The 14,096-nt window shown below is 40.7% G+C and overlaps 1 protein-coding gene across 1 annotated transcript in view; it reads right to left on the bottom strand.

Annotated features, from left to right (window-relative positions):
- Positions 1–14,096, bottom strand: part of LOC112260250 (probable G-protein coupled receptor 158) — an 89,415-nt gene that overhangs the window by 46,613 nt on the left and 28,706 nt on the right. Inside the window, exon 3 of the mRNA XM_024435191.2 lies at positions 2,444–2,546. Coding sequence (XP_024290959.1) covers positions 2,444–2,546 — 103 coding nt within the window. The remainder of the gene's footprint in view (positions 1–2,443; positions 2,547–14,096) is intronic.

Below are 14,096 nucleotides of genomic sequence, written 5' to 3'. Positions count from 1 at the left end.
GTGCTGCTATTGATACCATCGATCACCACATTATTTTGGTGAGATTGGAAACCCAAATTGGTCTACACGGACAAGTTCTGTCCTGGTTTAGATCTTATCTGTCGGAAAGATATCAGTTTGTCTATGTGAATGGTTTGTCCTCTGACAAATCAACTGTAAATTTTGTTCCTCAAGGTTCGGTTTTAGGACCACTTTTGTATTCACATATATTTTACCTCTTGGGGATGTCATTCGAAACATAATGTTAACTTTCACTGCTATGCGGATGACACACAGCTGTACATTTCAATGAAACATGTTGAAGCCCCCCAAAATTGCCCTCGCTGGAAGCCTGTGTTTCAGACATAAGGAAGTGGATGGCTGCAAACTTTCTACTTTTAAACTCGGACAAAACAGAGATGCTTGTTCTAGGTTCCAAGAAACAAAGAGATCTTCTGTTGAATCTGACAATTAACCTTGATGGTTGTACAGTCGTCTCAAATAAAACTGTGAAGGACCTCGGCGTTACTCTGGACCCTGATCTCTCTTTTGACGAACATATCAAGATTGTTTCAAGGGCAGCTTTTTTCCATCTGCATAACATTGCAAAGATCAGACATTTTCTGTCCAGAATTGAGGCAGAAAAATGTATCCATGCTTTTGTTACTTCTAGGTTAGACTTACTGCAAAGCTCTACTTTCCGGCTACTCGGATAAAGCACTAAATAAACTTCAGTTAGTACTAAATACAGCTGCTAGAATCTTGACTAGAACCCCAAAATTTGATCATATTACTCCAGTGCTACACTGGCATCCTGTTAAGGCAAGGGCTGATTTCAAGGTTTTACTGCTAACCTACAAAGCATTACATGGGCTTGCTCCTATCTATCTTTCCGATTGGAACCTGCCGTACATACCCACACGTATGCTACAGTCACAAGATGCAGGCCTCCTAATTGTCCCTAGAATTTCTAAGCAAACAGCTGGAGGCAGGGCTTTCTCCTATAGAGCTCCATTTTTATGGAATGGTCTGCCTACCCATGTGAGAGACGCAGACTCGGTCTCAACCTTTAAGTCTTTATTGAAGATCTCTTCAGTAAATCCTATGATTGAGTGTAGTCTGGCTTAGGAGTGTGAAGGTGAACGGAAAGGCACTGGAGCAACGAACCGCCCTTGCTATCTCTGCCTAGCCGGTTCCCCTCTCTCCACTGGGATTCTCTGCCTCTAACCCTATTACAAGGGCAGAGTCACTGGCTTACTGGCGCTCTTCCATGCCGTCCCTAGGAGCGGTGCATCACTTGAGTGGGTTGAGTCACTGACTGATCTTCCTGTCTGGGTTGGTGCCACCCCTTGGGTTGTGCCGTGGCGGAGATCTTTGTGGGCTATACTCGGCCTTGTCTCAGGATGGTGGTTGAAGGTGGTTGAAGATATCCCTCTAGTGGTGTGGAGGCTGTGCTTTGGCAAAGTGGGTGGGGTTATATCCTGCCTGTTTGGCCCTGTCGGGGGCTATCATCGGATGGGGCCACAGTGTCTCCTGACCCCTCCTGCCTCAGCCTCCAGTATTTATGCTACAGTAGTTTGTGTCGGGGTGCTAGGGTCAGTCTGTTATATCTGGAGTATTTCTCCAGTGTCCTGTGTGAATTTAAGTATGCTCTCTCTGATTCTCTCTTTCTTTATCTCTCTCGGTGGACCTGAGCCCTAGGACCATGCCTCAGGACTACCTGGCATGATGACTCCTTGCTGTCCCAGTCCACCTGGCCGTGCTGCTGCTCCAGTTTCAACTGTTCTGCCTGCGGCTATAGAACCCTGACCTGTTCACCGGATGTGCTACCGGTCCCAGACCTGCTGTTTTCAACTCTCTAGAGACAGCAGGAGCGGTAGAGATACTCTCAATGATTGGCTATGAAAAGCCAACTGACATTTAATCCTGAGGTGCTGACCTGAACTACTGTGATTGTTATTATTTGACAATGCTGGTCATTTATGAACATTTGAACATCTTGGCCATGTTCTGTTATAATCTCCACCCGGCACAGCCAGAAGAGGACTGGCCACCCCTCATAGCCTGGTTCCTCTCTAGGTTTCTCCCTAGGTTTTGGCCTTTCTAGGGAGTTTTTCCTAGCCACCGTGCTTCTACACCTGCATTGCTTGCTGTTTGGGGTTTTAGGCTGGGTTTCTGTACAGCCCTTTGAGATATCAGCTGATGTAAGAAGGGCTATATAAATCAATTTGATTTGAACAATATCAACAACAAAACAGGGATTTTATAATCACTTATTAAACCTACATGAAAAAAATGATCATGATGCCAAACCAATATCAATGAAAATGAATGCACAGGTGCTCCTTGATTTCCATGTTGTTCTGTCACACACATCTGCTGCAATAGCTAAAATAAGGTGATTGAAATCAGAGAGGAGGGAACAGATGCCACATGTTGCTGGGTAGTGAAACCGTAAACCTACTTGTGAAACCGTTGAGTGCCACTCTGCTTGGGTGGTAGAAGCCTCTCCTGCATTGGCACTTGTACTTGTCCAGCACGAATCCATGGCCGACAATGGGAGTGCACTAGGGAGAGATAAAAGAGAGAAAAAGAGAGCAAGAGAGAAATAATGAAAGAGTGTTTATATGAATGCCAGGTAAACAGGATAGAGGAAAGAATGAAGAGAATGTGACTCAGCCTTCTGTTTGTGTTTCTTGAAACTCACAAAAAAACATGTTTCGTGTATTGCTAAAATGATATGAAATACCCTGTGGCGTTGTTACCGCAAATTCCATCAAAAACTGAAATATTTGGGTTGGTTATATAATGTTGGAAAATGTCTATACGACAGAACAGTCCCTAGCTCTTACTTTTTTTTCCTATTCTGGTCTGTGCTCTTTGAAAAGGCACTCTCATTTCCTATTCAAATCTCAACTCAATTCAAATTAAACTCACTGACAGGCCTTTACTAACAGCCTTGGAATTCAGTTATTTAAACAGAACCTAGTTTAACTCAGCTATACGTTAATGTTTACATTGTGTAATCATATAATCACAGACAAACACTACAGCAGATGTAGACATTAATCATGACAACACAAGACCGGGTATTAGGTCAAACTTAAAGCATCCTGACGAAATGCCTCTACAACATTGTCCCATAACACTGACGTAGAATTCCATACAGTTCAATCAACTTTCCATAAAGACAACTGGCAGAATGTTTTTAATCGAAAATTGTTCAAGTCACATTCAGTCAGATTTATTTATCATCAGAGGGGGCCCACTACCAAAAACAATGTAAACCATATTACAGGATGCCATTTTCCCATGCAAATTGTAGCTCTTGATTTCTGCATTGCACATAACATCATTATTCAGACACTGGGAGCGATTTGTCTAAATGAACTCGTCTCAACCCTGTTATTAAATTAAGCGTATTTTCTTCTGACGAGCAGAACCCGAGCAAACGGGACCAATAATGATCCTGAGAACAGCGTCAGGGGAAATAACACACCCTTGCCAAGTTGCAGGAATCTAATTAATATCTAAATTAAGAATTAAAACCTGTTTGCAGAATTTACATTTGCTGCATAATTCCAGCTTGGAGATTGAGTGATGGCTGGCTATGAGCTCATGGACCATCTGGATCGACTGGGAGGAAACACTTTCCTTAGAAATGCGCAGTTTTGAGCTCCGTCCGAAATAGATTTGCAATGATATGAATGCTCATGAATAGTGGATTATACTGTGTGTGTGTGATGGCATTACGTAGGGTTTGAGACATTGTATTTCAGTGGTGATGTAGAGAAACTGGGGTATGCCTTGAAGGAAGGGCAGTCAAACCTACTTGTTACTTTGAAGCATAAACTGTCGTGGTTTAGATCAATTGTCTTTGAGCCTAGAGAACTAGCTCCCTTCACCACTAATCATATTCTACTGGGAGGAGAAGGTTTTGTAATGTCTGATTTGAAGTGTGAAAGCCTGGCAAAAACAAACAGATAAAACCTTGCTGTTAAGCTCTGTTTTGAGGAAGCAGTGTGAGATATCCCTTGGCAAGTTGATCAACACTTTGTTTCTTACATTCCAGTGGCGTGTCCAGAACATTTTGAATGGGGTGGTCATGTTGGGGCACATAACATTTCAAAGTGCCACCCAGAGTGAGAATTATCCTGTGAAATTCGGGGGGTCTAAAATGTTTTAAGGGGACCTCCTAATTTATGGGCTTTATAGTTAAGACATCATTTAACTGTAAAAATGAATTACCTTTTAATGTGTCATGAACACAACCAGTCATGATGTTTTCATTTGATTGTCAAACAAATCACTTAAAAATAGGTTACCTACGCACGTTCGTCTACTCCAAAATGAATCTACATCCGAACAGTGCAATGTGTACCCGTCATTTGAATGGAAACCGACATTATAAACACCATGTGTAATGACATTCAGCCAACAAAGTGGTGTGTATTGATCGATGCCAAGGGAAACCAGACCAAAAATTTGAACAATACAAAAATAACCCAACGTATACAATTATTTCTCATTCGTGTCTATCCGTGTTTCATAATTTTACTTGAATTCGGAAGAGGCTAAATCTATTTAACCAAAGAAAGAGTCCGAGCGAGGCCCCTCCAGGAAGTCTGAGATCTGATAGGTCGTTGCTGAATATATTGATATTTATGACCAAGATGCACACTGATAGCAAGACTCATAAATCTCACTGGAGAAAGCATCCAAGCAAAACAGCTCCCCCCTTGTCTTAGTATATGTGGCCCATGTATCTGATCTTGTCTGGCCCAAATAATATGACATGTTCTTTCTGGGGGGGGGAGGCAACTGTGGTGGCCAATCAGATTTCAGGGTGGGGTCATGACCAATATTCTGTCAAATTTGTTTAAGCTTTTTGAAACTTCTGGCACGCGTTTACTGTGAACACTGGCGCTATAACATCTTTAAATTAGTTTTAACAGTGGTCAAGTAGGCTACTGTGGCTATTTGACCACAATGTAGGACCTACCATCAAAAACAATGGAAAATGCCTCCCATAACATTTTAACATGGAAATAGCTGTTCTATTGTTCAGCCTACAGTAGCAGTCAATGTGTGGTGTTCAATGTACTGTAGGCCTACATTGCATGAGAGTTGAAAAATACGTGCAGGGTTTGACATTAACCTGTTTATCCGCTTGTCCTTCAGACAAGGAGGTGACTAAAAATGTTTACAAAATAAAATGCATCATTATTCCCACACCATTATTACATGGAATCAGACAAATTATGCCACCCTCTGCCTATTGGCTACTTAGCTTAATCAAGCCTGTCTCAAAATGCAACACTGCCGCTTTAAGAAAAAACAAAAAAAAGCTCTTTAGCTGTGAAATACATGTTTCATGGTCTTATAAGAAGCAACCAGTCCCTCATTGCTGACTACAAATTATCTATAACTAGGCTAATAACTCACTAACTAGCAAAGGATATGAACAAATATACAAATGTGCACACGTCGCTACATGTAGCTCTCGCTTTGATCTCAAAACAAGCGCATCTACTCACGACCGCTCATGCTGTAAAAACAGTCCAACAGTCCAGATCCATATATGGCAATGGCCTATTTGCATATAGGCCTACTGCAGCTCTGATTGGTTATTGCTCACCGGTCTGTGTCGAGTACAGGCCTGAGTTGTGCCTGTTAGCGCAATAGAATCTACTCCGATGCGTTCTGCCTACAATAAAATCTCTTGCATACCAAGTATAGTTTAGCATACCAAGTCTTGCATAGTTTGATTTGTTTCGGTATGTTGCATTGAAAGTGGCTAATATTGTATTGATTCGATCACAATTGCCACAGTAAAGGGATACGTTGAGACTGTCAACTAATGGGGAAAACTCCAGAAAGTTGAGTGAAGTTCAATCTCATGCTTCTCTGCAGGGGCTGATATTTATTTTGCAAGGCCTGGGCCACCCCCTGAACACGCCGTTGTTACATTATCTGAAAAATACTGTACATTTACTGGGATAATAGTTTACAACTGTATTCGTTGCATATTGGTGTCAGAAATGGGATCCTGAAAATGAGGAACTGATTTGAAAAGTGCACTGATTTGAATAACTGGGCCTGAATTTATTGATCATCTTTCAGGTGTATTGAAAACTAAGCGAAACGAGTTAATGGGCAAGCTGCTACTACTATTGGAGCAGGCGGCAAAGAACTGGTCTCCCAAGGGGTTCCGAGAGTCAGACTGCACGAACTTCCCAACATCTGCAGAGAGCGGGCAAGCATGTTCATATCATCTTCCGCCCAGCAGGGGAGTGTGGGTAAATAAAGCTTTATTATGGATTTATTTTGTGCTTACGTTAGCTCTGAGAAACTCATTAAGATAACACCCACCAAGGGCCATGGAGCGTATGCTTATTGTGTGGGATTATCGAAGTCAATGGAATAATTTATAATCAACTTGCATTTATATCAACTTAAAATAACAGCTTGTGTTGATATGTGCTCGGTGACATGACATCTTTTACTGTGTCTCATGTTCAGGGTGCTCTAGAGCACAAATTCATCTCTTTAGCCACCTGCAGTGTATTTAAACGATACACATGTGACAAGGGTTGATGTGGTTCTTGGTTTGTGCCATGTGTGTGATACAGTAGATTGACATGGGAGTTTGAAAGTGTGCCTCAAGGCTCATAAAGAAAAAACCTACTCAAAAACGATATTTTGGTATTTTTTTCATTAGTCCACTGTTGATACCGCCCCAAAATGTTTTGTCTGTCAGCAGTCAAGTTTTTTTGCATCATCATGATGATGTGCCAAGTGACACTTTTCTTTCTTGAAAACTTGACTGCTGACAGTGGACTAATTAAAAAATACCAACATATAGTTTTTGAGTACAGTTTTCCTTTAACAGTGAATAACAGTACCTCTCCATACATCACTAATCAGGGAAGTCTTTTGTACTGACTTGGCTCTAGGCTGGAATTAAATGGTGCCAGGGTCTCTCATTGTTCTTCTGGAGTTGCAAAAATGTGCAAATTAGTCTTTAGATATGTCACAGTTTATTATATCACCTTCATCTTGTAAATGGAGAGTGTAATAATATGTGATTGTGCCCATGCTATTTTGGTAACATGTTATTTCACATATTACCACGTACATGTGACAGGGCTAGCAGACGCTATTGTGAAACAGTCAAGAAAAGCGAAACCCATTAAATCTTAATTCAACCATGAGAATACTTCAAGGGAGAACAGAAAAGCTAACATTAATCTTGGTGTATGCACCTCGTTGTCAAAATGGTTGGAATCAGACTAGGATCTTACAATGACTTTAAAGAACTTGAGTCTATATTCCTGTGGCGTGCTGTCAACCAAATGCTCTAATCAGACAATATGCAAATTAGAGGGGGATTCCCTTTTGTGTTACGCCATTTGGAATTTCCCTTTGAATAATGTGTAGCCAGGTACTTACTCTGACCTTTACTCCAAAACTATCTAACCTTGGCTCTAAATAGATTTCAGAATCTGCATTATGCCCCTCATCCTCTTAGCCACTTTCTTATATTTAACCCTGGTCTTTAATAGACTGGTGGTGGCTCGTTAATGGGCAAGGTCTTACAAAGTGCAGCAAGGTCTACATTTCAGACATGCACATTAAAGTCCCCCATATCGGGGACTTTGAGCAGTTCTGGACCGGTTCCGACTAACATTTTGGTGTACATTCCCATGCCTTATAATGCCAAAAAGACCCATCTGTCTACTCTCCGTTTCCACTCTCTAAGGAGCTGACTTGAAGTGTCAGGTTTCAGACCCCATATTTGCATAGGAAGTGACGTGTCACATTTTCTAGCCTATCCTAGCACAAATAGATTCTCTTCCTCTAAGTGAGTGAGCCCAGCTTGCAAGACAGCAAATGAACGATGACAGTGTAGCGAGTCCAGCCATTCATCTCGCTGTGATATACTCAACCAGATTTAGAGGTCTCAACATGAAAAAATACTACATTTCATAGAATTGAAAGAAGACCACTTTATCTTGGACAGAGATGGACGAAATCACTGTGTGCTTAAAGTTGAAGTTATAATGAGTCTGCACACATTTGAATGGTACCTCTGTTGACAGTTTTAAAATAGTGCCAATATTTTACTTCCACTAAGTACAAAGTCATTTATAATTTGATTGTTAATATATTTAGAAAGCATTTCAGTAATTTCAAGACCTATTGCCCCACTATTTTGTATTTTCATAATATTTGTACTATGTACTTGAGCTTGTGTCTTCAAAAATGAGTATCATTGCACTGAAATAGATTGCGCAAACACTCCCTGGGGGAAAGGGAAGGCAGGGTGAGAAGTGAGTCAGAGTTGCAGCATGTAACAATAGACATTAATAGGGTGAAAGTTGCATGTTGCAATCATTTCAGCTTCAGCTATAGCAGGGTTTCCAAACTCAGACACCCACATTTTGTTTTTTACCCTATCATTACACAGCTGATTCAAATAATCAACTAATCATCAAGCTTTGATAATTTGAATCAGCTGTGTACTGTAGTGTTAGGGCGAAAACCAAAACGTGCACCGCTTGGGGTCTCGAGGACTGAGTTTGGGAAGCGCTGAGGTATAGGTTTAGAACATTTTAGAGTGGAGGATTCAATATTCGTATCTTTCGTCAAGAGATCATGTATCAGTTGGCTGGGACATGCCCTCAGAATGCATCGGAACCATACCTCCACATTATCGTTGTATTGAATCCTAATTGGACAAAAACATTATGTGGTAATGATGTGGTAGTGATGCACATAACCCGAGGTTCAGTACAAGACTAAAATGACAGTTTGAAATGGACAACCTCGTGGTGGCTTTAGTTACCCCAAAGCGAGATGAAAAGGACCAAGTAAGACATTTTTTGGAGGTAAAGCTCCAAGATAATGAAAATAAAATCCCCACCTCGCAGAGGGAGTTTCTCTGAAAGGTTTTGTGTTTCTTGAGATCAAATTTAATAGATTGTTTTGTGTGGTTTGTGGGCTTCCTGAGAAAGAATCGCTAGTCTCTCTGTCCAATGTTAGTCTTCTCTGAATGCAACTTTGGGCAAGAAAGCGGTAAACAGGACACTAGGAGAGAGAGAGAACACGCTGTTCCTCCAAAATCTGAAAATATCCCTGAGATCATTAAACCGTGAAAGCAATCACTCTTTCCCCAGGGGTTCTGCAGACTGCAGCCTCACACTGAAATATGTCTGAGAAGAAAGGCCTTGGTCTCTAGACTGTCTGGAAACTCTCTATCGATGTATGAGACAGGAAGAACTTAGCCACTATTAGATGATCACCTACTGCAAACCACTCCAGTGTGCGGTAAATAGGACTCGATGTTGGTTTTCTGGGAGCAGACTTTTCTCTAGCCTGAGGAGAATCCCATCAAGAATGTGGTGATAAGAAGGTGGTGAACTGAAAACTCCCTGAAGGGAGTACATAGCCATTCTTCCTCATAACCTGTGCTTAATAAAATGGCTAATTAAGGATCTAATTTGGTGATGTTTTAGCTATACATGCAATGATAAACTCCTCAAACACTGAGAGAACTGTACATCTGGAAAAGAGTCCTTTCCCATCACATGCAAATCACTTCAAACGGATGAGGACATAATAGAATGGCAATGGAAGAGGTTATAAAGCGGACACAGAGAGGAAAACAGACATTGACATTTGTGTTTTATAAGACAGACGAGCCTCTGTTATCCACCATGGGCACAAGTGGGTGGTCACTGAGCCCCACACAGTCAGGTCCAGGAGGCCCAAGACAATTAGGATAAGCTGGTGTTCTGTTGACAGCCTCTTTAATATTGCTGTGGCAGCCGCAGAGCTGCAGACATTAGATTAGGAGTAAATTATGTTTCCGTGAGGCTGAATCCCTCTTATCCTGCCAGCATGTCTGTTGTCAGGGGAGTACAGCCAAAGAATAGGGAAGTGAAGAGAGTCAATATGTATCTAAGGCTCAACAATGACAGACCTTCCCCAAAAATTCAGGCATCAGGTATTTTTTATTCTTACTCACTACCTATTCATCCAAGTAGGTAATTGAGAATACGTTTGCTTTTACAATATGGCATAATAGGATTGTAGAAGAACTGAATGCAATTTGCCGGAAGTTAAAATGTCCAATTGCAAAGTGAATTGACAAAATAGGCTATAATGAAATGTGAGTGAAGACTGCTGTTGTAAAAAATGTTTTGCCATTAATTAAACTGTAATAAGCTTGGACATTTGTAGGTAAAATATCAAGTCTTTTATACACTCTAAAATTTGTTTAGTTGTTCCTGCTGGCAACAGATCGTTCTTCAGCCTGCACAGTGGTAACACTCATGCAGATCAATAGTGGCTTCTCATCGCAGGGTAAGTAACTGGGAGTTGCACGCATTTCTCTGACAATTTATCATCACCCAAAAGCCCATTGTCAGAGGTGTACACCGGCTAAATGTCAAAGGACCAATTATAACACCATTATCCCAGTCCTGCCAGAAAACAGTTCTTAATCCCCCAGTTGCATTCTGTTTAACACCGTAAAACATCAGTAACACAAAGTCATTTATGCTCCCTTTAGTTTTTACTAGTTTGTAGCTTCTAACATGCTGACCACAATGCTCGCGTTACGTGCGTGAGCGTCGCAAAATAAATGTACACATACATGTTATTCCATAATTACACCCAAACTGCTTGGGCGCGTCAACTAGCATCTGCGTAGCCAGACGCTAAAATAAAACATAGTTCTATTTTTGACACTTGATGTGCTGCAAGTCCTGCCTCTCCCATCTCCTTATTGGTTTTTAGGAGCATATACCCACGTGGGTGATTGAAAGATGAGCTGAGGTCCACACTCCAGTCCAGTTGGTTGAAGGAGGAGAGATTACTAGAAACTAACTAGGTTTACTCTTTTATCTGTGGATTAATTGTCTGAGTAGAGGACCTTGTGCATTTCAGGTAAAATAACAACCCAATGTTTATATCCCAGGACAAGCTAGCTAAATGGCCATGAATGTTTCATGCGTTTCGACCTGTCCCTAAATTAATATAAGTGGTTCAGAGTTCGTTTTGATATTTCAACCTGCGTGTCCTGATCGCATCTGGTGTGGATGGACAAAATCAACATGCAAGTGATGGCGCACGCAGATGCATGCGCGTGCCCGGTGTAGCCAGCATGTAAGCAAGTAGCCTAGGTCCAATATCCGAAAGTCATTTGAAACTTAAGTCTTGAGACTATTAATTCCCGCTGCTCAGCCTTGCCTTATTCGCTAATTGAGACATTCCATCCTGTCAGCAGCCATCTTGTCACATCCCTTAAGGTGTGTTCAAGACATCTGATCTGAGAATGTGTAGTATGAGGATGAGTGGAATTAATAAACAACAAAGCTATGAAGCTTTGATGAGGCAATGTTAATTCACTCAATTCACTCTCCAAGTCTGTTAGGGTAGCTCCATGTGTTTCATAAGGGGTCTTATAACCACGGCTATAGCTGGGGCTTCCTATCATCGAGCTGTTAAATTCTGTCACAGTCAACCGGAAATGCAATTTGGCATTTCATAATGAGCATCTGTGAATGTACCATCTTCATTACGGTTGATGAACAGGCAGCTTGAGACTTCAGTGGCTTCAGCCAGAATAGGCTATGGAGGCCTTTTTGTTGGTTTACTTTAACAGGGAAAAATACTAATTCCCTAATTCCCAAATAAAGGTTTGCCATACCAAAGCAGCCAACTTTTTTTGTTTGAAACTCCCTCTGGAAAGATGAGATACGAGGGGACTCTGACAGAACTCTATTTTTGTCTCTTTGCTTTTTCCTCCGCTTGCCAGTTTTTTTAATCTGTTGGAGATAAAATGGGGATGGATGTGCGTGCCTGCCTGGAACTATGCTACTCTGTCGGAGCCAGCACACACATCCAGAGACTGTTCAGCTTTAGAACTGCATTCACTGGACCATTCTGCTGTGGTGATAAATAAAACACAACCCGTGTGGTTCTCAGACTGAAAGGCCCCAACAGTATAGATTACAGCCTTTGTGCTTTATGTAATCGAAAATGACCCCAACTTGAATTCTGAGTGATAACATTGTGCATTAAGATGATTTTGACAGAAAGATTTGAAGTAATTCTTATGACAACTTTGATAGAATAATGCAACATTGAGCCTATGGTTTGTGAATATTCACAGCAAGGCAGCCGATTCTTATTTTATTCTCCAGCACATAATAGGATGATTCGTAGAATCTGACATTTCAATTTGAAAGAAGTCAAGATGATGAGTCACCAAAGTGAAAAGTTCAACAAACAAAAAACAGACAGTGATGCACTTCTTTTGATTGTGGTGGAACTGAAGCAGTTCTCATTTCAATGACATGACAAAACATGAGTATTTTAGTGATGGTACATTGCAGGCACACACGTCACAATGAGAAAGGTTTTGTTTATTTCTTTGCCACAATATTTTTTTGTCAATATCCACTACTCTCCTCTCATCCTGAGCGAGGGATGATAAGGGAAGTGAAGGAGGCAGCTAGGTAGAAACGTAAATATTTAAGTTGCGCCTTCTCCTGTTGTTGCGCTGCGACAAGGTTGAGACTGCAAAGCAAACCATGATTTAAAAAAAAAATCATTAGTCCACTGTTGATACAGTCCGAAAACATTTTTCATGTCAGCAGTCAAGTTTTCAAGATATTAGACTTTCAAGACAAAAAGTGTCACCATGATGATGCAAAATGAAAAAAGGAAATGACTTGATAATTCCGTCTCTGGGCTTCTCTGAAGTGTTACAGTTTTTCTCAATTGCTAAAACACAATTTCCTGAAAACATTAAACACAAAACCTCATCTTCAAGCACTATTTACATAACCTCTGACTCCTCTCGCAAAATGAAACATTCGCCTCAAAACAGTTTTACCTGTGTTCAAAATCAAACACTGCTCTAAAATCATAAACAAAGTGATCAAAATGATATACACTCTCAAGCAGTCAGTAAACAATACACCGAAAAATAGAAAACACATTGTTCAAAACATACAATTCTCAGGGAGAAGTACATTTTTAATCCCCAAAAATATTCATATTTTTCCATCATTTACTTTTGATGAATGAAAACATGTTCTATCATAGTAGCTCAAAATTGATCAGAAATGACTACTCTGCTTTGCTCTTTTGTTTTTTTTGTTCTTCCTCCCCTTGTACCCCTATTTTTACAGTACTGTACCCTGCATCTCACAAACTTGTCCTTTGTCTCTGTGATACTGTAATTCTTGTTCTTTGTCGATATGAACCTGCAACCAGTCAAAATCTATTGAGCAGTCAGTACTGTTACAGTTTTTCCCAATTGCTAAAACACAATTTTGCAAACTAGGCTGGTTTTATCAAAATACTTAACACAATTCACAAAACCACACACCCAAACTGCAAAATACCTCATATATCCTTCAAAATGAAGCACTGCAACCAAAACTACATATAGCATTATCAAAATCAAATGTTTGCACGAAATGGCACACACTTCATTCATATTACCAGATTTACACACTGTTGGGCATAATGAAAAGCACTTTCATCTTTAGTATGCTTTGCCATAATACTAAAATAGTTCAAATTGTAGAAAATCTTCAGATGCACAGAAATATTTGCAGATACACACACATGCTTTTGAAACAGTTTATTAAAAAAAAAAAAAAACTTTTTCGCCAAACAAGTCAGTGCAACATATGCACAGCAGATATATTTACATTGGACTGAACAAAAATATGCTCACAAAAAAACAGTAAACTGAAAATTGCAGAAAAAATATATAGAAAAAAAGAGGCAGCATCTTGCCACACAGCTGGGTCTGGCCACAACGCCTCGTCTACATCACAGGCAATATCTTCCCTTGCCAGACACCGAGGGAAGAAGTGCCTTGAGTGCCTTATCCATCCCTGAATCGCACCCACATCAATCTCATCACATGCCTCTTCCATAGTCTGCACAAGAGGCATGAGCACAAAGGGCTGCCGGTCGTATACCTTCCACCGCCATGCCGAAAACAACTCTTCTATGGGGTTCAGAAATGGTGAGTATGGTGGGAGGTATTGCACGAGAAATGGTGGGTGGTCAGCAAACCAGTTTTGGAC

Source organism: Oncorhynchus tshawytscha, linkage group LG10 (assembly GCF_018296145.1).
Source record: "Oncorhynchus tshawytscha isolate Ot180627B linkage group LG10, Otsh_v2.0, whole genome shotgun sequence".
NCBI classification, from domain to species: Eukaryota; Metazoa; Chordata; class Actinopteri; order Salmoniformes; family Salmonidae; genus Oncorhynchus; species Oncorhynchus tshawytscha.
Note: the sequence above shows the minus strand (reverse complement) of the source record. Positions and strands in the feature narration are given on the sequence as shown.